Raw genomic sequence first — 23556 nt, 5'->3', positions numbered from 1 at the left:
TTCAGACCCTAAGAGCACATGTTTGCAGATTATCAGACTAATCATTACTATGATTTTTCCATGAGTGGAGGAAGAATTGGGGGGGGGGTTGTATTTTCTCCTAGGAGTTCGGGAGAGAAAAAAAAAATCCAAAGTAAAGAAGGGAGAAGCAAAGTGTCTAGAGGGGTGAGGCTGGAGACAGTCAGGGATCAAGTGGCCAGAGAAAACCTCTTGTGCTGATGACCAAAGGACACTGCCGTGACTATACTGTGAATGGGAAAGTGCTTGTTTTATGTTTCATGATGAGAGACTTATGTGAAATTAAATGTATAGAATGATGTAATTTTTTAAAAAATAAAAAATATATCTACATACATATATGTGCCTAGAAATAAGACTGAAATGAAATATGTCAAGATATGAGAGTACCTGCTACCTTCTTGATACTTTTTGTATCTTCCACAATCATAAAAAAGTTTTTTAATATATAAAAGAATCATAGACTATTAGAACAGATAGGTATTTAGAGATAATCTGGTACAAAGACCTAAATTTTCAGAAGAGCAAAATCTCAGTGTGACATAATGGTCACAGCAGAATTGAAGCAGATTTCTGTGTATCTGAGTTCCCTCTCAATAATTTCCCTTGTGTCATCTTGCCTTCCAGAACACTTTTTATTTATGTGAGTTTTTTAACCTACATCTAAAACTTTACATTTAATTACATTTCATATTGCTTAGCGTGTTTTTATTCAATCCCAATTGTCATCATACATTCGTATTTCCCACAAATGTATGACATCTAAGACCTTGTGAGTATGTCTCACAACTTCTTTCAGGTGACTGAAAACATTTTGTCCAGGACGTGACCAAATTCAAAATCCTAAGATAAGCGGGTGGTGCTCAAGGGACATTTCTGAACAGAAATCCTGCAGGTCCAGATATAACTCACTATTGCCACCTGGTGGCAGTGATTGCAGACTCCAGTGATTAGCACCAACCCCGGGTGCTAATAATGCATACATGAATCACCACGAACTAAACCAGTGGTCTCCACTGCACTGTACAAAATAATTCATTTGGGTGAGTGTGGTATAAAAAGCATTAGGGGTTCTATTTATATTTCGATATTTATGCAAGGCAAATTGCACAAAATATTAGTTCCTGCTAACCATTTTCTGCTTGCCAAAGACAGCCAGTTTAAAATCTTCCAGCTCTTTTTGGACATTTATTTGCACTTACTTTAACAGTATTCATATGATACCATCTCTTGATTTCTCAGTTGAAGGCATTACAGTTAAAATTCCACTATGTTAGATGATGAGAATTTAGCTATCTTTCACAGCATCCTCCACTGAACACACTTATACTTTTCATGTCTCCATCGTTCTCCCATTATGGCTGTATCGTAATTCTGCTTAGAGCAGAGTTCAGTGTTCAGAATGTTGTCTAGATATCTATTAACAGCTGAGCAATGGGATTTATATTACCTTTCCTGTTTTGTGTCCCCTGCTTACTTGCTTAGCTTTCTAAGTGGATACCACTAAATCAGCCCCAAATATTCCCTGGTTGTTTAAATCTTACCTTCGAACAATCAGGTGACAGGACGCCTAATCTACATCAAATATTCTACCAATTCCATTGTCTTAGAGACATCTCTTCCAGGGCTTTTCTGCTTGTCCTACATCTAGTCATTTTCTTCCTCTAAGACCTGCAAAGATCTATCTAGACTTAAGTCTAACCTCTCCCTTCATTGGTAGTTTGGGTATTGATTTCTAGATTGGAAACAATGTTTCTCAGAATTTTGAAGCCATTTCCTCCTTACTGCCTGGGAGTTCCCAATGTTGCTATAAAGAAGTCTTCTGCCATTCATTTTTTTATCTTAAGGAATCTGTTTGTCCCCCTTTCTGGAAACTTTTAGGGTCTCTCTTCATTCACCATGTTCTGAACTCTCATTGTCCTTCCCTATGTGCATCTGTTTTGTCAATTTTGCTGGCACCCGGTGGGACTTTATGTCATAAAAATTATATTCTTTTATGGAAGTTTTCTTGAGTTTTGATGTAATCTCAGTCTTCTCTATTCTTTTTCTGAAACTCCTATTATTTTCTTATCTTGTTTCTTCCTTTTATATTAAAATTTCCACTTATGTTTTATATCTTTACATCATATTGATATTTTGTATTTTATATATTTTCTATTTTATTTATATATTTATTTTTTGCTTCTCATTCCTCTTTTATAGAATGTCATTCATATTTCATGAACGCAATTTCTTTGTTCACCTCTCTGAATATATTAATGATAGTTTCTTGTCTTGTGTTTTCAACTTCTTGCACAGTCTGTTTCCTGCAAGTTTCTGTTTCCCTTTTGTTTGTTTGGGTCTCTCTCTTTCATGCCTGAGGCTGTCTTCAGATATCCAGGAACTTTGGTGGTTTGCTCATATTTAAGGCAGTGAAAAGCTGGTTGGAAGTCCTGTACATGTGCTTTGGGATTTGTTGTTGACTGTGGGCACATATATAGTATCATCTGACTGGAGCTTTTTTTGAGAAAACCCAGTGCTGTATATTTTCATCTTTTCTCTTGTGCTGATTGCATTCCCCAAAGAAAAACCTCCTGGTCCCTTGCCTACTGTCACCTGGAGGGAATAGGCCTGGCTATTAGGGACAGTGGGGTGGAAGGTGGGGTTCTCACCATTCAACATATTAACTGTCACTCAGTGTCCCTGTTTTCATTGTGAAATCTGTTCCTGACCCTGAACTCCTTCCCGTCTGCTTTACCGTGTCAAAAGACTACACTTCTGTTTGGTGGAGGAGGAGCAGCTGTGTCCATGTAGAGGTTGGGAAGAAATTTGTGGATTTAACTGTTTCATAAGCAATTTTTTTACTTACCCTCACTTTTCAACATTTTAAAAAACTTTGAGGGCTGCTGCTAGGTAAATTAGATTGCTTTCTTTTTTTTTAAACATCTTTATTGGAGTATAATTGCTTTACAGTGGTGTGTTAGTTTCTGCTTTATAACAAAGTGAATCAGCTATACATATACATATATCCCCATATCTCTTCCCTCTTGCATCTCCCTCCCTCCCACCCTCCCTATCCCACCCCTCTAGGTGGTCACAAAGCACCGAGCTGATCTCCCTGTGCTATGGGGCTGCTTCCCACTAGCTATTTTACATTTGGTAGTATATATAAGTCCATGCCACTCTCTCACTTTGTCCCAGCTTACCCTTCCCCCAGCTCGATAAAGAAGATCTGGTACATATATACAATGGAATATTACTCAGCCATAAAAAGAAATGAAATTGAGTTATTTGTAGTGAGGTGGATGGACCTAGAGTCTGTCATACAGAGTGAAGTAAGTCAGAAAGAGAAAAACAAATACCATATGCTAACACATATATATGGAATCTAAAAAAAAAAAATGGTCATGAAGAAGCTAGGGGCAGAACAGGAATAAAGATGCAGACCTACTAGAGAATGGACATGAGATTGCTTATTTTTGTAATTTACTGTTGACTTAAGAATTGCACTTTCATGGGATAACTGAGGCATTTTCCACCCATTCTTTAACTTTCCAGCTTCGAAAATGATTTTGCTGTCATCTCCTCTCTTGATAATTTTATAATTGTGACTTATGACTTAAAAGTCTATTCTTGTTTTAATGGAGATTTGGGATAGAGTGAAGGTAAATGGACCTATTCAATCTGCTATCTTGTTGGAAGATGCAATATTTCTCTTTTTACATTAAAAAAACCCCAAGAAATAAATGATTCTTGACTAATAATTATTGCACAGATTGACTTTAGTGCCTTCATGGCCCATACATTGGTGGATGATGGAGGTAAAGGGAGAGGAGAGGAAAGCTCCATGTGCACAGAGGGACTGACAATAGGGCCCTGCCCACTTTGTTCACTCTCGGCATATTGAGTTTATATGGGCTTGGTAAGTGGATAACAAATTATCCTTTCTAGTTTTAATTAAACTAGCCCTCCCATAATGTGCTTACGGCTGTAAATGATTTCTACAGGAAATGACTTATGTAAAAAAAAACCAAAAAACCTAGAGTGAAGATAATACAAGAAAATATAAGAGGATATCCTTCTCCTACTTGTGATATGAATTCTTCATGAAGATCTGGAGAAGATCTAATTAGCAATAACCTGAACAACTCAGAAGAGCTGGTAACAAATTTGAAGTTATCAATAAGACTCCTTGAAATAGGATTTTTATCCACTGTAGTTAATAAAGAATTATGATGCATATTGTGAATTGGGATATTCGTTTATATAGTAATAGTATAACAAATAGATATTCAAAATTTAGCACTCAAGACAGGACTTTTCATAAAAATTCTGTTTCTAGCAATGTCAAAAATCAATTGAATCCAGGATTTATTTTACAAAATGTTATATCCTAAATGTTAAGTATGTAGAAGCTTCCTTTGTAATTTCTTAGTGAAGAGCAAAAAATCAAAACATACATGCTATTAGAAAAAAATCCCGTTCTTTTTATAGTGGTAAAAATGACTGAAATGATATATAAATAATATAGCAGCATAGAACGTCAGTATAAGTGTGTGTGTGTGTGTGTGTGTAGGATGATATAAAAAATAAAGAACAAAAAGAAAATAAAAAAGAATACAGGAAAGAGAGATGGAAAGAATAAATATTTAGAAAAAATAGAAATCTGGCACTAAAAATTATTCTAAATTTATAAAGTCACAGAAAGTTCAAGGGGATCAAACTTGTCAGGCAAAAGTTTCTAACCTGGATAAAAATGAAAAAGCCAACAATATGCTTTTTATAAAAGAAACATCTAAAGTATAAGGACATAGAACTATTGAAAGTGAAAGGATAGAAGTAATGTCAGGTAAACACTAACCTAAAGAAAGCTGGTATTGGTATTACATTATCAGCAGACAAACTCGAAGACCCCAAAACATTACCATAGATTGAGAGGGACACTGCAAAATGGTAAAAGTGTTAATTAACCAGGAACATATAAACATTCTAAACATTATTATGCGATAGGGATAATAACATAATCTGAAAATATATAGAAACCAAAATTGACAGAACTATCAGGAGAAATAGATATAGCCACATCATGGAGGGAGATTTTAACAAAACAGTTGCATTAATTGCTGGGTTAAGCAGACAAAAAATTGTTAGGTCACAGACAATTTGAAAATCACAACTGGCAAACTTGATCTAATAGACTTGGAAAATACTGCACCCCAGTAAGTTGAAAATATGCAATCCTTTTTTAGCGCAAGGAAATATTCATCACAATTGGCCACATGCTAGTCCACAAATCTGCCTCAACAAGTTTAGAGGAACTGATGTCATACAGACCAGTTTCTGACCACAGTAAATTTATGTTAGAAATAAAAAAACAAAAAGTAGCTACAGAAGACTTATTTATTTCAAAATTTAAAACACATGTCTAAGCAGCTCATGGATCAAAGACTCTAGCATAATGGAAATCAGAAAACACAAAGAACTAAAAAATATGGAATACAGCTAAAGTGGAAGAAATGGAAGAAAATTTGTCTCCTCAAATTCTTACTTTGGAAGAGAAGAAAAGCTCAAAAAAAGTAATGGAAATGTATACTTTTAAAAGTAAATGAACAGAAACTAAATGCAAGGATAAAATAGAACGAAGTAATAAAGAGAAGAAACTAATAAAGTAGAACATGAAATAGGATCAAAAGAGCCAAAAGCTGGTTCTTTGACAAGACTTATAAGACATAAAATCGACATACTTTTGGAAGAATTATTCCAAAAATGTTTAAAAGCCTAAGTAAAAATATTAGGAATTAAAAGATACATAACTAAAAATACTGTATAAATTAAATAGGTCATAAGTGAATATTATAAACAACATGCTACTAAATTTGAAATGGAATGCATAAATTCCTAGAAAAATATAACTAAAACTCAAGGAGAAATAGAAAATATGAATAATTCTGAATCCAGGAAAGTAATAGAATAATTGCTAAGTATATGTATATGCCTTCTGCTTTCTCCCTTCTGTTTCCTGCTAGCTGGAACAGAGAATGGATAGAGGGAGATGAGGCAGCCATCTTGAACCATGAGGTAGCCATCAAGTGCTGATGATGGCAGAGCAAGGACAGAGTCAAGGTCATCATGATTGTGGAGCCACCATACCAGCCTATTTCTATCTTATTAAAACTATTGCTATTTTTGGTCTTTGTTGAGATGAAGAAGTAACTAATATAAGTGGTAATACTGAAAAGAAAATAAGAAAATGATTGACATGAAATTCTGGACTGTGGCTACGTTGATAAGGGGATGGATGTGATGGTGTGAAGAAAGGAGATGGAATCAGAGAAGAGCTCATGGAGAATTCTAGAAATTGTTATGTTTTATTTCTTAAGCTGGGGTGTTGGTAAATACCATTTTATTCATCTTATTATTCTTTTAAATTTTTGTTACATTCTTTAAATATGTATATTAAAATATTTCATAATCAAGATATATGAAAAACAATTTGGGGACAAAATAAATGTATTCCTTTGTTAGGAAATATCATTGGAATATGAAAAGAAAAATATTGTTGAAGATTTTAGGAAACAAAATACAGTATTAGAATAAATGTTATGGTATGGGTGGTTTATTGTACAGTTAGAGGAAAGTACAGATGCTTCCAACATGGCTAAGCTCATGTTATTTGCTAGATAATATTTTAACAATATAAAATGTGAAGAACCACATTTTTGTGATTCAAAAATGAAAGATATATGGAAGAAAAGGTATCAATAGTCAATCATTTCTTTAATAACAAAATGTTTTGTGGAAACCTAGCTAAGTAAACCAATGGAGCCCAGCTAGGGCTTTGACTACAATAAATATTAAAATCTCGAGTGAGGTCGTGTTCACAGGTTGCTGCTATGATTCCTCTTTTTTTAATGAATATTAAAATAAATTATTTACTCAGAAGTGAATTTACCCCACCACCTGTTGCCACCCGCTTCTCTCTTCTTTCGGAAGATACATCTGGCAGAATTTCATGTGGATCGGGTTTGACCTGTTTGCTGATACCCAGGCATTTACCTTCACTTTAGTGAAGCCTCTTTGTGGGGCATATTGGATCCCCAGTATATGTCAGGAATATCATCCTTTGTTCTGATTTAATACCATTGATAATGAGGCTTCCAAATTCTCAGTTGAATGGAATGAGTTCTCATAAATTGGATTAGTGAGTAGAATAGTTACAATTTCTTTTGAAAGTTCAACTTCATCTTGTATTCCCAGAGGCACAGAAAACTGCCAAGTTAAAAAAAGACCAAGTAAAGGGTACAAACTTTCAGCTATAAGATGAGTAAGGACTTAAGAGCCATCGCAAAACATGGTGACTAGAGTTGATAACACTGCACTTGACAACTGAAATTTGCCAAGAGAGTAAAACCCAAATGTTCTCACCAAAAAATAAAAAAGAAAAGAAAAGAAAAAAAGATAAATATGTAAGGTGATCAATGTGCCAATCAACCAGATGGGGGAAACCATTTCACCGTGAATACTTCATCAAATCACCACGATGTACACTTTAAATATCCCATGATCTTTTTCAACTTTATTGAGGTATAATTAACAAATAAAATTGTAAGATATTTTAAGTGTACGTCATAGTGATCTGATCCACATATACATTATGAAAAGATTAACCCCATCCAGCCCATCAACACATCCATCACCTCACCTTTCTTTCTTTCTTTCTTTCTTTCCTTTTTTTTTCTTCTTTTTTTCTTTTTTTCTTCTTTTTTTCTTTTTTTGGTGAGGCATTCAAGTATCAGTCCCCTAGCCAATCTCAACCATACAACAGTATTATCAACTCTAGTCCCCATGTTTTACATTAGGTCCTCTGACTTTATTTATCTTATAGCCAAATGCTTATACTCTATTACCAACCTCTCCCTATTTACCTACCCACCACCCTGCCCCAGCCCCTGGCAACCATTTTTCTACTCTTTGTTTCTATGAGTTTTACTTTTTTAAAAAAAAAAGATTTCCATATATAAATGAAGCCATGCAGTATTTGTCTTTCTCTGTGTGGCTTATTTTACTTAGCATAGTGCACTCAAGTTTCATCCATGTCATTGCAAATGGCAGAATTTCCTTTTTTGCCATGGCTAAATAATATTCCATGGTATATACATACCACATCTTCTTGATCCATTCATTCACTTAGGTTTTTTTCCATATCTTGGCTACTGCAGTGAACATGGGAGTGCAGATTTCCTTTGAATATATACCCTGTAGTGGGATTGCTGGGTCCTATGGTGGTTCTATTTTTAATATTTTGAGGAACCTTCATACTGCTTTCCATAGTGGTTGCACCAGTTTACATTCCCACCAACAATGAACAGGGGGCTCCCTTTTCTCAACATTTTCAACAACACTTGTTATCTCTTGTCTTTTTGATGCTGCTGTGATTCCTAAAGGGTGTGTAATAGGCTCTCTCTCTCTCAATCATTCTCCCTCTCTCTCTCTTTCTGCTCACCTCTCTATAAACCGCAGGGTTTGGCAGGATGAGTAAAGGAGACCCGTGAGTTGTCTCAAGTGAGGTCTGAGAGGCATTAACAATTGGCTTTGCTGCCGAATTTCACGCGGTCTAAGAGAAGGCAAGAGTAATCAAGAAGAACTTTTGTTTGTAGCACCTACTTGATCTAATCTAAAATTCCTTTTCCACATTTGATCTAGGGACCAGATATTCTAGAACTGATACCTCCTTACTCAGCAGAACTAATGCCCCTAGTCCCTGACATTATGACCCATGCTAATTACTGTTATACGGTTCTTAGAATTTTTGGAGAATATTAAAGAGTGCCCTCTTACAGAATTTGATTTTGAATAATAAGAATTTCACCCCCAAACTAAACAACACGTAATTAAAAGCAAAATTCAATTTGTTCAAGGAAATTTTCCTTTGAACTTTTCCCTTTGGGGAACAAGAAATTATATAAGATGAATGGAAAACAATTATTTTAGGCCTTTCATTAAAAGTGTACTGATTTTTCAATTCCTTTCATTCAAACATGTCTGGAGGTTTAGAAATTGAGCTAGTGTAAAAATCTGGGGTATCTCTTTGATTAATACTAGTGCTTGAAAGAAGGAAAAAATATAGCAACTTGATTCTTCTCTTGGTATGTAAAAATAGATTTTTGGAAACCTGGAACTCATTTCTTATGGAAATAATATGAGTGATGATTGGTCTCCCAATTGCTCCATTGGAACCTGACAAATCTATTCCCTCATGTATGTCAGTGTCATTTTGGGGTCTTCCTTTCTTCTTGTTCCTTTTCTTCTCTAAAAATATTTCAGTTACTTTTGGAGTAATATAGAATTTATGGGCTAAGTACCTACCCACCATTTTTATTCTGGGCATGAGTAGGGAGTTCTGCTAATGGGTGGGCCATTGCCTATAGTGAAAAAGGAACTTGGTGAGTCATGGAAGACATCTCTTTTTTAAGTATGCAGCTTAGGAATATGACTCTTAGATAGGAGTGCTCCTTAATCAGTTCCTGGAATCTGAGGAACCGCTGAATATCCATCAGCTTCAAAACCAGCATATAATCATCACCATCAGCTGCTGCAGCAGCAGCAATGGGAAAATTATCATCAAATTATCATCGTTATCATCTTTACCAAAACTTTGCAGTTCTATTAACAATAATTTTAGGACTGATAAAGTATATAAAGAACTCATACAACTCACTAGCAAAAACATCCAACCAACCAAACAAACAAAAATCCCCAGACAAGCCAATTGAAAAATGGGCAGAGGAACTGAATAGACATTTTCACAAAGAAGACATCCAAATGGTCAACAGGTACATGAAAAGGTGCTCAACACCACTAATCATCAGGGAAATGCAGATCAAAAGTATAATGAGTTATCTCACACCTGTTAGAATGGCTCTCATTATAATAGCATTATGCTAAGTGAAATAAGTCAGACAGAGAAAGACAAATACTGCATGGTATCATTTATATGTGGAATCCATAAAAGCCAAACTCATAAAACAGAGAGTAGAGTGGTGGTTACCCGGGGCTGGGGGTGGGGGAAATGGAGAGATGATGGTCGAAGGGTGCAAGCTGCTAGTTTTAGGATGAATAAGTTCTGGGGATCTAATGTACAGCATGAGTATTATAATTAATACTATATACATAGCTGGAAGTTGCTAAGAGAGTAGATCTTAAATGTTAACACTGCAATAAAGGAATGGTAATTATGTAATGTGATGGAGGTGTTAAATAAAGCTATGGTGGAGATCATTTTGCAATATGTAAGTATATCAAATCAACACGTTGGTGATTCAGATGTGTAAAAATATGGTAAAATGGTGCAAATTACTAAAAAATCTATGCCTTTCATTTTTTTTCTCTTCTTTGAAATTTATTTTAAATCATCCCCTCTCAAAAGGAGTAATATTTGGATCTTTTTTGACTTGTAGTTCACATTCAAAGCCAAACCACACAGGATTTATTTTAATTCAATAAAATGTCCCACCAACTTCCTGAAAAAAGCAGAAGACTAAAACATTATGAATATAAATATTTCTTCCATTTTATAGCTAGATTAAGTAGATATAGATTCTTCCACATGATCAGTTAATCTTAAATTATCTAGTTTAAATCTAGCAAAGAACAGGTGCAATTTATTATAATTATAACACAAACTATACAATATGTTTATATCTGAGAAGAGATTTTTAACTGCTAAAAATCAAAACATATCTTAAATGTACAGTATGTAAAAAATACTTTCATGTGATCTCTTATAAATAGCACTATTACAGAGCAAAAAGTGATCCCTTAATTTTTCTTTTACACCAAGCTAAATTTTTATATATATAGTTCTAGAAAGACCACAGAATCATTGTTCAAAGGTCTTGCTCTTCTCTCCCAAACTCAGATCTTAATCTTTACTGCCTAAAATATACCCAAATTACCTTACTTCTCCCCGTTGAAAACTTATTTCCCCTCAGTGTTTCCCATCTCAGTCCGTGGCATCACCATCTGCCTTTACTTAGCTTACTGTAGCAGGGGCATCTTCTATACTTTTCTCTCTCTCATCCACAAAGTCAGATTAATCAAAAAATTCAGTTAGGTCCATACCCTCTGCCTTTCACATTGTTGCCACAGTAAGCTTCTCAAAGGGCAGAATTTAACATGCTGCCTCCTGGCTTCAAAGCTCTCTATTTCCCTTAAGATGAACTAAACTCCTTTGCATGGCATGAACAGCAATTTTTAACCTGGCCCAACCTATCCAAACATTTCACTTTCCACAGCTCATTCCTGGCACCTGCACTGGAGATGTTTCCCCAAAAAAGCCCTGCTCTCGACATTTCGGGGTCTTTGAATTCATCATATTCTCTGATTATGTTACCTCTTCCTTTTTCTCTCCTTCGTTAATTAGTCAAGATAAATATCTATTGAATACCTACTCTCTGTCAAACAATGGAATGTGCTAGGGGATTATATGCTGGACCAAGTGGACACAGTCCCTGCGCTCATGGAGTTTGCACTTCCCTGATTGCACACGACATCTTGCTCCAGATTCAAATTCCTTTACCTCACATTCCCTCTGGCAATATTCCTAGATTGAGCTAGTTGCTCCAGCTTCTGGGAGATCTGGCCTCTGTGTGCACCTTTGCTGTGGTATTTATGTCACGCATTTTTTTAAGTCCATCTTCCCCATTAGACTCTGAGCTGCTTATGGTTAAGGAGCAGGTCTTTTCATCAACAGACCTTCCTACAATGCCTAGTACAGTGTTGGATGTCAAATCCATTGGAAGCCAAAATTTAGGCATCACGCCAGAAAACTGGGTTTGTAAAGATGACCACAAGAAAGTTACCGAGTGCAAGTATATCCAGCAGTTTTTTTGTTTTTTGTTTTTTTTATCCAGCAGTTTTTAAAGCTTATTTCTAATGCATTCTTCTGTGATGCAGCTGGCATACTGTTGATTTTCTATGTTTTAAAAGAATTACTTCTCTCCCTAAAGATGATAATGTTTTCATAAATATGTATTCAATTCTCATCTTAAAAACCCTTAATATACCCTGTAGCTAGTGGTTTAAAACTTATCTTTGTATAAGTTTTCTCTTTACATAAAAATCGCTCTTTCCTTGAAGATTTCTGTAAATAACAAGAAAGTTTTCTTTTTCCTATTGAGTTGCATGCTAATGCATTATAGCCTGAGGAAGGAACATATGCCCCACTCTCATATTTCTAACGCCATGGTTACCGTCGGACTATTTCTATGCAGGATTATTTTTCAATGGTCTCGAGATATATTGCTCCCAATACAACCTAGTATAGTATTTTAAAATTGATTTATTCTGGGGAAATGAATTCTACGGGGTAGTTTACAAAAGTCTCTTTCCTTCCTTGAATAGGCAGAATAGCTACAACCCCTCCATCTGTGTTTGACAGTAGTGGCTCATGAATTCTGCATTGAATTTAGTGGTAAGGAAGACACTAAGGATAACTGGATTGTAACCACATGAATAGGAGTTGCTCTAAGTTCATAACCTGGAAGAAATAGGATGAGCCTAATAAAAAGGCAGCAAGATTTTAATAAGAAAATGAAACAACAATCTGAGACTAGCATTATATTTCCTTAAACTACAAACGCTAACTGCCATCATCATGAACCTGGTAAAAGGAGAAAATGAGGCTGATTTTCAGAGCCTAAAATGTTTCCTATCAGGATTTTGATTTCAGTCCATCCATGAAGCTTATCAAACCATTACAACATGCTTTGATGTAAGCAAGTAAAGTAGTTTATAGACAAGGAAGCAAGTAACAGGTTTTAAAATGCGTACATATCTAACTGCAGATCTAATATAATTTTACATATAATTATTCAGAGAGAATCAAATTTAATGTACCTTTTCTATCTCCATCTTGCTTGAAGTTTTCCCTGCATCATTACTGTATCTGAAAAACAAATTGACCCAGTTTATAATTTTATTAAAATGTAATTCAGAAAATCCTAATCAAAATAATATTCTTTACCCTGGAACTGGTTTTGTTTTCTCTTTCCTCTCACTTGTTTCATGTCCATTAACATTTTCTGCAAAACATTAAACAGAAAAAAATAATAATTTAAATGAAGGGCTATCAGTGTGTGTATGTGTGTGTGTGAAGATGGAAGCATTATTAGAAACTGAAAATAAACAAATTCACCTTGTACTGACGTAACAGTCATCATAATAAAGTATTTTACAAACACCAATATCCTCCCAACATTTTTTTTCACTGCATCAGAGCAGTTTATCAGACCAGAAATAACCAAGGTAAAATGTGATGCTGTTTCCAAATAGAATATGAGAATTAAAGGTTCCCAATATTATGCAGGAAAAGTCATTTCAGTATAAAAGAGTAACCTGGAGGTCTACTGATAAAGGCATGAAAGACAGAGTTCTAACAGACTGGCTGGAGGATAGAAAAGTCATACTTATTCTTTCCCTTTTGGCAGAGAATGTAAATTCAACCATTAATTGAAAGTAAAATATTTGGGTAAATGTAATTCCCTTGTATAAATACTGGAACATAGAGAAAGAAGAAGGTTAAATTCCCATCATGCATGTATGGACAATTAGTTCAAAATATAACCCAGAATTCTTGAGTTTATTCTATTGCCCAAATGACTAGACCCCACTGTGGCCAAATCAAAATGTGATACCATCTGTTTCCAGTCCATAATTGGTTGATCCACTGATATAAGTCATCTGAGTAGCCTCAACCTCTGCTTCAGCACTGATGATCTGCTGGGCCACAGCCTCCACGATGGGCATCACCATGGCAGCAGTAGAGGTGTTGCTAAGCCACATAGATAAGAAGGCAGTACTGCTCATGAATCCCAAGGTCAGCCTGAAATGAGAGGGCCTTTATTATGAACTGTACTCTCTAGCTTCACTAGCTCTGTATCACTTAACTGTAAAGGATGTTGTTTATGAGTTGTGAATTAATTTTTTCAAAACATAGAAGGTTAAGATTCCTCCCAGATGAGGAACTCTGAGGACAGCTATAGCCAGGTAGAAATCAAAATGGCACATGTAAGGGCAGATTTCTTATGAGGTTTGTCTCCCTGAAAACCATAAGGATCTTCTCTCCGAAACCAGAAAAATGATAAAACTTATAATCAAACTGCAAGTTGGTAGATGGTGTAACAGCTTATAATATTACACCAATATTTGAATGCCCTTTACAGATGACACATCTTCAAATACTAGTAAGATAAGGTGCGGTCAGCATTTGCATTTAAGATCCCTTATCCTTTCTTTTATGTTTGGGTCGTATCTCTGATTATTAGTATATGTGCCAAGGAGGCACAAGGGCAAGGAGGGAGGTTAATATTTATAAATCTGCTTTTTACTTGTTAACTACTCTGGTTCAATATATGGTAGGTGGAAGAAATGGGTAAAGTCACTAGCTAAAATGAGGTTTCAGAATTTTCTGTAGATTCAATTATTCATGCTCTCCTGAATCTGACATCCCTGCCTGTTGTCAAGACTGGATGTATTACATTGTCTCCTCTTACAAATAGAGTAATTCTTCTCCCTTAAAAAATAACATACCTAAGATTATAGGATTTTAAACCATGTCTATAAGCTTTCAAAATCACAACTGGGAAAAAAACACGATCTCTTTTGAGTAGGAGGTCCAAGAAAATCATTCAGAAGCACATCTTTCCATATAGAGCCATTTATGAAATTCTCTGACTCTCTTTTGAAATAGATCTATAAGAAAAATTCCGCACTATAAATTCCAACTACAGATAAGGTGGATATTTTCTATGTGTAAAACAAAACAAAAGAAAACTTTTAAGAAAACTGTTTAAACAAGAAATGATTCTTAATAAAAAAAAAAAAAAGAAACAATTTTAACTTAAGGCACTGGCAAAACAAGAAATCTTTCAATACACAAAGGGTGGGAACTGATAAAACTTCTGCGTGGTAAAAATGCCTTAAATTGAAAAACCGCTTAGTGGTATAATGGACAGGACCCTTGCCTCACTGTGCAGTGCATGACCTCACCCCCTGGGGCCAGTAAGTAGGTGGCCAAGGAAAAGAGACACATTTCTACAGCACTTTAAGAGGCATGGAACACCATTTCATTGTAAGAGTGAAATACCCTTAATACATACATGTCGTAAAATTTTTAAGTAACAGATATTTTTTAAAATGTGTCTGATCTGAGTTATTGAATTTTTTTTCTATTTAACAAAACAGTTTGCTCCATAAATGATAAACACAGATGTGGTTACACCCTGGAACGAATTATGCAACATAATTCAATACAATTTTCCTATTTTTAAAGAAAGATGAGACGGGAAGAACCACCTAAGGCTTTAAAGCATAATGCCATTAGGTAAATGATTATGACACTGGAATTTTTTTTTTTTTTTAGCTCCCATCTATGTTCTTAACAAGAGCTAGAATTAAAACCAAAACAGCCAATCAATTTAATGGAAAAAAGCATTTATTTTACTGGGGAAAATCAGTCTAACGAGTGATTTCACATTCTATAAATGAACCTTCTTAATTGCTTCACTTTGGAACAGTTCATTTAAAAAGAGAAATGTTCACCTTGGAATTTTTCTGCACATATTTGTATTTTGTCAGCAATGTCTTTGGTTCTTAACATCCTCCCTGATGATCAAGGATACTCTTGAACAAGTCTTGAATGTGTAATCAGCCAAATAAACAAGATAGCACTGAAATCTACTCTGAAGTCTGTCAGTCTTGTCTGTTGACGTTCAAGGCTTCTCTCAGCTTTGACTCCTACGGTGCATAAAAGGTGAACGAGTTGTGTGCACTTATTCCAATCTCCCTGTAATTAGACCTGCAGTGAAAGGAAAGTTTTCTTTCTTTTCCTCCTCCAACTCAAGTACCTTTTATATCACTTTATATTTGCAGAGAAAAAAAAAGTCATGAATTACACTGCCATACAAATGATGGCCTGGATATGCATTACTTACTTATCTGTTTATTTGCTCCACACAAAAATGGTCTGTTCGGAATGTAAACCTGGAACGGTAAACACAGCACTTACCATGCTGGGTTCACACCCACCATCGTCACCATTCTCAGAGCAATCCTTTTGTGCAGATTCCATTTTTCTGTTGATGTTGCTAAACAGATGACTCCAATTAGCAGTAGGTGAAAATCTTTGAAATAAGCAGATGCCACCTGAAATTACAGTTAAACCCATTATTTACATTGGTGGGGGGAAAACAACATTGCACCAGAAAGACATTGTTTCACTGCTCTTAACTTTGACCTTCAACTACATAATCTTTCTATTTTGTTGAAAGAAATGTAGATGTGTTTGAATACAAATTTAAGTAAGTTCCACATCCTTACCCAGAAACAGTAGTGCTATGAAAAAAGTATATAGAAAAAAAAAGGGTACCCATATCCTGAGTTTTTAAAGAGCTGAGCAACATCAGGCAAGTGCCTTCTGTGCCTTAATTTCTCCATCTGTAAACTGGGGTGAATTAGTTTGTGCTCCTATGGCAGAATGGCCATGACCATGATCTGGGAAAGTCTCAAGTCAAGCTTTGGCTTGCCAATATCTTTATCACCACCATTATGCCAAAACTGCAGTCACTCTTTTGTATTTTGAATGGAGACTAGGAGAATATACAGATACTTGGGCAACCACTTGGAGCAGGATTTACCGAAGAATGCTCTGAAAGGTACATAATATTTTTCTTTAAAAAAAAAGTTTCAGGCTTCCCTGGTGGCGCAGTGGTTGAGAATCTGCCTGCCAATGCAGGGGACACGGGTTCGAGCCCTGGTCTGGGAAGATCCCACATGCCGCGGAGCAACTGGGCCCGTGAGCCACAATTACTGAGCCTGCGCGTCTGGAGCCTGTGCTCCGCAACAAGAGAGGCTGCGACAGTGAGAGGCCCGCGCACCGCGATGAAGAGTGGCCCCCACTTGCCACAACTAGAGAAAGCCCTCGCACAGAAACGAAGACCCAACACAGCCAAAAATAAATACATAAATAAAATTTTAAAAAAAAGTTTCTGTGGTCAAATAAGTTTAAAAAACAGTTTTCTAAGATTCTAGAATTTTCTTTCTTGTAGGCCTTCTCAAAACACTAGTGTATACTATCACTCTCGAAGTGTGGGATACCCTATACATATTTTTCAAACTTATCTAATCATAGAAACCTTATTTAAAAATACCTCATGGTACTGATATTCAAGAGACCTGACTTTACGAAATGCTTGGCTTAAATTGAATCACAAGGCTGTGGTAAAATCTTCTCCCACGGAAAGGGGAAGAAAACTGTATCATGGGTATTATGGGTTAGTTAATAAACAGAAGTCTCCACCCACTCTACAGGACAGATGAGCCTCATGAAAGCAGTACTGGGCCCAGGCAGAAGATAGAAATCCAAAGGTGATAAATTGCATGGCCTGGCATCTTGAACATGACATCTTGCCTGAGAATGTTTCAGCTGTGGTTTTAGGCAGTTGTGTGCTGGGTGGCTGAAAGCTGCATGGAGACAGATATTCTGGTTTCAATGCATTTCATGCTTTTAATGGGAAACTGAGTCCACTTTCTTCAGATGGGTACCCTTAGATTGTATAAAGGTAAGAAACACCTCTCAGCATGAATAAACTCTCAGCAAGAACAAAATGGAAATACATGTGAAAGTTAATTGGGCCTTATCTTCTGAAATGGCAGGTGTCTAGAAAAGAAAACAGGGAAGCTTTTTCTTCATTAGAAACAAGAATTGCTTTTCCAACACTGTGTGAGACCGAATTCTGTTGACTAGAAAAAGCTGATGCAGGACGTGAAAGAATTGGCCCTGTTCTTGGGAGGTAGGCACCGGGCGTGGATGTCAGCCTGGGAAGATTGGACACACATTTCTCCTACTGACACACGTGACTCAAGAAGCCACCGTCTGTGTTTTGTTTTTGTCCACCTGAAGGTGGACACACATGCACAATTCTAGAGGCAAGAAACAGCTGGAAGTTTGGAGGACTTATGTGGAAGTTTTATCTACAGGATTATTGCTCCTTTTAAATACAGCTTTCTCATTGGAAGTAGCAGCACAAAGTAGGGAATCTAATTATGTCAAACATTCACAGGAGAACTTACCTTCTTGGAAGGTATGATCCCAAACATAGGAAACATTAAGCCAGGCAGCAAAGCTGTTACCGACAGAGGCAAAGCTTCTGTCAGCCAAAACATGGCAACGACAAAGAGGATGTAGGCACATTCTGCTTCCTGGACAGAACAAAGGCAAAATGCCAGGTGAAATAACAAGGCTAGGAAATTATCGTTCAAATCACAATCACATTTGCTGAATAGAGTCGAGTCACAGAGAAAGTTAAGAAGAAACTCTGAAGGTCCCTGCCCCTTTGAGCTGGGCAGCAAATGGTTATTTCTGAGGGGTTCCAAGAGTCAAAATTTAATACACACGAAAAACCAATGACATAAAAACATCCTTATTTGTTATGTTTCCTTCACATTTTCTTCAAAACAGACAACAGCATGTAGTCAATTTTCTGTGCTCATGTCAGCATATATAGTTGTTTGCAGTCACCTTCATTTGGCCTGTAAAATGTACTCCCTGCCTTTTCACTGCATTTCTTGGTTGGGTGGGAACCATGCACACTGACCTTCCTCTCCCTCTACTAAAAAGGGAAATCAACCTAGAAGAAAATTATTGGTGTACTTTTTTACAGGGAAAGAAGGACAGTGCCCTGTTACATGCATGGGTAAGACTGAATTTGCTCCTAAGTGACACAGACCTGGAGGTGAAGAGCCTCTGCTTTGCTTTTTAGAAAGATAGCTGAGCTCCTGGGAAGACACAGGGGGACTCAACAGGATGGAGACTCTTAGTAGAATCTTCTGCTTTGCTAGGTATAAAACTGTGGGTTTCTATTTTAGGGCATTGTTAAGGAATGGTTGGAATTTGTCATTATGTTTGGCTTATATAAATAATTTTCATATGAAATCACCCAGGATGTACTAAGTGATCAGTAAAGGTTAGCATCTCTTATAGGCTTTGTTTTGCTCTCACACTGCTTAATCTCTGCAAATCCTGAGCTGCGTTTGAAAAATTTACAAATTTACAAAAACTGCTGTCTGAGTTTAATGAGGTCTTTTATTTAAGGCTTTCCCAGGACAATAACATTTCTAGCTCTGCTGCCCTCTGATTCACCTACCTCAGGGTGAGTCCTCTGGGCCTGGTATTTACTCATCCAGCAACCCTGTACTTTCAGTGGGTTTCTAAGAAATTCTTAATAAGCCATGATTGTGTCATGTCTTTGTTGTGCTTTTTCAAGGAGAAAGACTAAAGGTGTTTTGATGTTGACAATATTACACAAAGTCTGCCTCTATAATCTTGACAAACAATAAAAAACAGTGAAACAAAGCTGAGCTTTGACTAAATCCTCCTGGCTTGCTCTGGAGAGAATCTGTGAATATGAGCTTAATTTAAAATGCCAGTGTAGGGCTTCCCTGGTGGCGCAGTGGTTAAGAATCCTCCTGCTAATGCAGGGGACACGGGTTCGAGCCCTGGTCCAGGAAGATCCCACATGCCACAGAGCAACTAAGCCCATGTGCCACAACTACTGAGCCTGCACTCTAGAGCACGCGAGCCACAACTGCTGAGCACACGTGCTACAACTACTGAAGCCTGTGCGCCTAGAGCCCGTGCTCTGCAACAAAGAGTAGCCCCCGCTCCCGGCAACTAGAGAGAGCCCGTGTGCAGCAACAAAGACCCAACGCAGCCAAAAATATTAATTAATTAATTATTAAAAAATAAAATAAAATGCCAGTGTAGAGAATGACCAGCCTGCTTTTTCTCTTAGTTAGAACACGTGGATAACCCCAAAGCTCTTCATTATGACCCTATGTTTTCTATCATACTTTCAAGAAACTAGATTTCAAAGATAAAATGGACCTTTTTATTATCTTGCTTTTTAATCACAACCAACCAGTCTCTTGGTCCTATCCATCCCCCTGTCATTTTACCTCTAAAACCTGACCTTCTGCCTCCATTCTACTTCTTCCACTGCAGGCAAGGCTGTTCCAGAATGAGGTGATCTTCCAAAAATCTGCTTCGTTTTTGTCATTCCCTTTCATGAGGCTGGATTAAGGGACTAGCTACCCTGACAAGTGCCTGGAGCACCAATCTCTAAGGGACTGCAAAAACATCAGAAAAATAAACAGAGTATGGTACCAGTGAATTCTGTTCACCACACACAACCCCTGCCATAGTGCTGAAATTTCATTTCCACATGGGTCTACTTCAGCTAGGAACTCATCGTCTGCTCAGATGGGGCAACTTTGGGGACAGAATAAAAAGCAAAATTTCAAGTATTAAATTATTTGCTTGTGTAGACGACTTTCATGTTTTAACTGGCCCAGCCCTGATTTAAAATGATCAAGTCAGTGATTTTTCAGTTGTTTATTGAAAAGAATCCAAAATCCTCATCTTGCATTCAAGGCCACCTTCATTCTAACTATAAGACTCACTCCAGGGCTTCCCTGGTGGTGCAATGGTTAGGAATCCACCTACCAATGCAGGGGACACGGCTTCGAGCCCTGGTCCGGGAAGATCCCACATGCCGCAGAGCAACTAAGCCCGTGCGCCACAACTACTGAGCCTATGCTCTAGAGCCCGCGTGCCACAACTACTGAAGCCCGCGTGCCTAGAGCCCGTGCTCCGCAACAAGAGAAGCCACCGCAATGAGAAGCCTGCACACCGCCACGAAGAGTAGCCCCTGCTCGCCGCAACTAGAGAAAGCCTGCACGCAGCAACAAAGACCCAATATAGCCAAAAAAACCAAAAACCAAAAACCAAAAAAAACTCACCCCAGTACTTCCTGAAATATTTCTAAAGCGTCTTATCTATATTCCTTCTTCATATTTGGGTTCTGATCCCTGCTCCTCATCATGCACCCTTCTGAACTCTAATCCATAATGTTCAATCAGGCAGTCATACCAGTGAGCCCCCAGATACTCTTAAGTGACAGCTTCTACCTGCGTGTGACCATACCGTGGCCTCTTGGACCCTTTGACCTAGTTTAACTATGTAGATGAAGCAGTTGCGAACTGATGGCCAAATCTAGCAAAAAATGCAGTTTACTTGACTTACAATGGTATGTGTGTGTGTGTGCATTTAATTTGAGTCAAGATTTACAAACCAGCAGATTTCATATTAGATTTAAAATCCAGATTTCTGGCTTCTCTTGAAAAACGAAGGAATTTGGTAACATTGGAATCATATTCTTCCAGGTCAGTAATTCTCCAGACTTGAGGACTCCGAAATTCGCCTTTAGAGACTGACTTGTGCTTTTCAGTTCTGCACGGTACCTCTGCACCATCTCACGCACTCTCTTACCTGCTTGGCCTTAGACAGCATTTGAGTAAAATCTCTGGTAATAAAAATGCTGCCTACCTGCCTACCTGCTCTTCCTTGCATATCACCAAGTGAGAATCAACACTTGGATGGCTCATTTGGATTTCTCTGCCTACCAGCTGTGTGGTCCATGGACCAGCAGCATCAACATGATCTGGGAGCTTGTGAGAAATGCAAGCATCTCAAGCTCTTCCCCAGGCGTTCTGAATCAGGATCACCATTTTAAGGATCCCCAGGTGATTCTTACGTAAGTTACAGTTTGAGAAGCCCTGGGTTACTACCTCGTTTGAGGAGGTAACCTTTCGGACCTTCCCTTTTATCATTATCCCTGGGTCCAACTTGCAAACCAGAAACGTGCTTCCAGTAAGTGTCTTTTTGCTCAAGCTGAATCCCTAGACTCATAATCTATTGTGAAAACTTGGCCATTCTTCAATGTGAGGTTCACATTTACATCTTGTCTATGGAGCTTCCCACAAACACTTACATACATTTCATATTTCTGCATATGTGTCCCAGGAGGTTATAGTTGCATCTGGCTAAGGCACTATATCTGTTGTCCCTGATCGCTACATTCCCACAGTGTGTTGGAAATGCCACTTTTTCCCATATCTTAAGGAAGCTCAAAGTCTAGAAAAGGAGGAAAACAGATGTATCCCCCTCCGAATGGGTAGGATGGCCATCTTTCCCAGTGTTCATGGGATAGCGCTGGTTTACACCTGTTGGGCAGGTATCCCTTTTGATTAGAAATCACTTTCATTCTCAGAAGTGTCCCTCTTTGGCTGACAAATTATGCAGTCATCCTATTGATGGATCTATCCTAGGACTACCTCCTTCCTCCAATTCCTGTTTTCCATTATGTGATCTTTCTTGGTCAGGCTTGGAGTCCTGGACAGGAAAATGTTCTTTCCCATTAGCACTTTAGGCCTTCAACAACACAAGGTTAATCCAGGCACAAAGTCAAGTATTTTAAGAATCTTATATTAAATATATATATATAGGATTATTTTTTTTAAATCAAAGATCTGTGGATGTTTTTGTTAAGAAAAAGAAAGAAACTAAAGATAGAGAAAAACATTTCATTTGTTATTTACATTATATTCAACAAAACTAAAATGAGGGTGAATGATTTTTGGTGAACAGGTTCTTCTGATGAAGAAGAAAACTCAGAAGTTATCTCAGTGCTCACAACTCAAAAGTCATTCTGAATGTTTGAACCATTCTGAATGTTTGTAGAACCATCTCTGAGATAGAGGAAAAAATTGCTTCATTATATCACTGGGAATTCTTAGAGTGACCCATTATCTCTAGCTCTACCATCTTTGTCTCTTTAATTTTTTTCTCTTCCCTTTCTCCACCTTCTTATCAAGCCCCCTACTCCTAAAACAGAAGGACACCACTGTAACCACCATTATACACCACAATCACCACTACTACCACCACCAGCAAACACTGATATGACAGTAAAAGAAGGCCAACTGTCAAGTAAGTTAGACTGTGGGTGAATCATTTCCCCTCTCAGTCCCTCTCAAGTCTAGTGAAAATCGTGAGTACATCTGATGTCTTTATTAAAATTAACCTTGCAACCATAACAAGTAAAAACTTGAATCAAATTCTGTTCCACAGATAGCAAAACATTTTAGTATTATAAATTCTTGAACTGAGTGAGAGCAACACAAGTAACGTCTACTTTCATTTTGTTTACTGTGAAGGAAAATATAGGAAGGAAAAAAAGATTCAAAATTATGAGTAAGACTGATCTTACAGAAATATTTTTTAAGTCATGATCCCTTCTCAAAATACTATATGAAATAAAGGCGGAAAAGTCCAGAGGACTTCCTCAAAAATAAAAACACCGATTTTCTGTTAAAAAAACCTATATACCCCCTACCACTTCCAAAATTTACACCGAGAAGTTCAGCAAACAAACCACATCCACCAGGCAGAGGCAGCTGTGCAGAATACAGATGTTGTAAATTCCATTCGATAGTGTGAGGTGTAATGTCACTTGACTGTGTTTTCCTGCCTTGTGTGTGTACGCTGTGCCTTTCTGGCTCATTTAGGGCCATCTCCACCTTTCCTATTAAAAGCAGATTCTCTCAAACTACCAGAGAGATTACGTGCAGATGATTACCAACCAATATGGGCAATAAATTCCT

The 23556-nt window shown here is 37.2% G+C and overlaps 1 protein-coding gene across 3 annotated transcripts in view; it reads right to left on the bottom strand.

Annotated features, from left to right (window-relative positions):
- SLC13A1 (solute carrier family 13 member 1) overlaps positions 1-23556 on the bottom strand; it is a 208408-nt gene that overhangs the window by 37816 nt on the left and 147036 nt on the right. For 2 of the 3 annotated variants that reach the window (XM_059933493.1, XM_059933492.1), the window contains 5 exons: positions 18127-18255; positions 16064-16200; positions 13692-13879; positions 13022-13079; positions 12895-12943 (listed from right to left, as the gene is read on the bottom strand). In XM_059933493.1, coding sequence (XP_059789476.1) covers positions 12895-12943; positions 13022-13079; positions 13692-13879; positions 16064-16200; positions 18127-18219 — 525 coding nt within the window. In that variant the 5' untranslated portion in view covers positions 18220-18255. Of the gene's footprint in view, positions 1-12894; positions 12944-13021; positions 13080-13691; positions 13880-15597; positions 15738-16063; positions 16201-18126; positions 18256-23556 lie in introns of those variants that run through there. The other variant, XM_059933494.1, reaches the window with a different exon arrangement.

This window comes from Balaenoptera ricei, chromosome 9, assembly GCF_028023285.1.
Source record: "Balaenoptera ricei isolate mBalRic1 chromosome 9, mBalRic1.hap2, whole genome shotgun sequence".
Classification (NCBI taxonomy): Eukaryota; Metazoa; Chordata; class Mammalia; order Artiodactyla; family Balaenopteridae; genus Balaenoptera; species Balaenoptera ricei.
The sequence above is the reverse complement of the archived record's forward strand: the minus strand, read 5'-3'. Positions and strand labels throughout refer to the sequence as shown.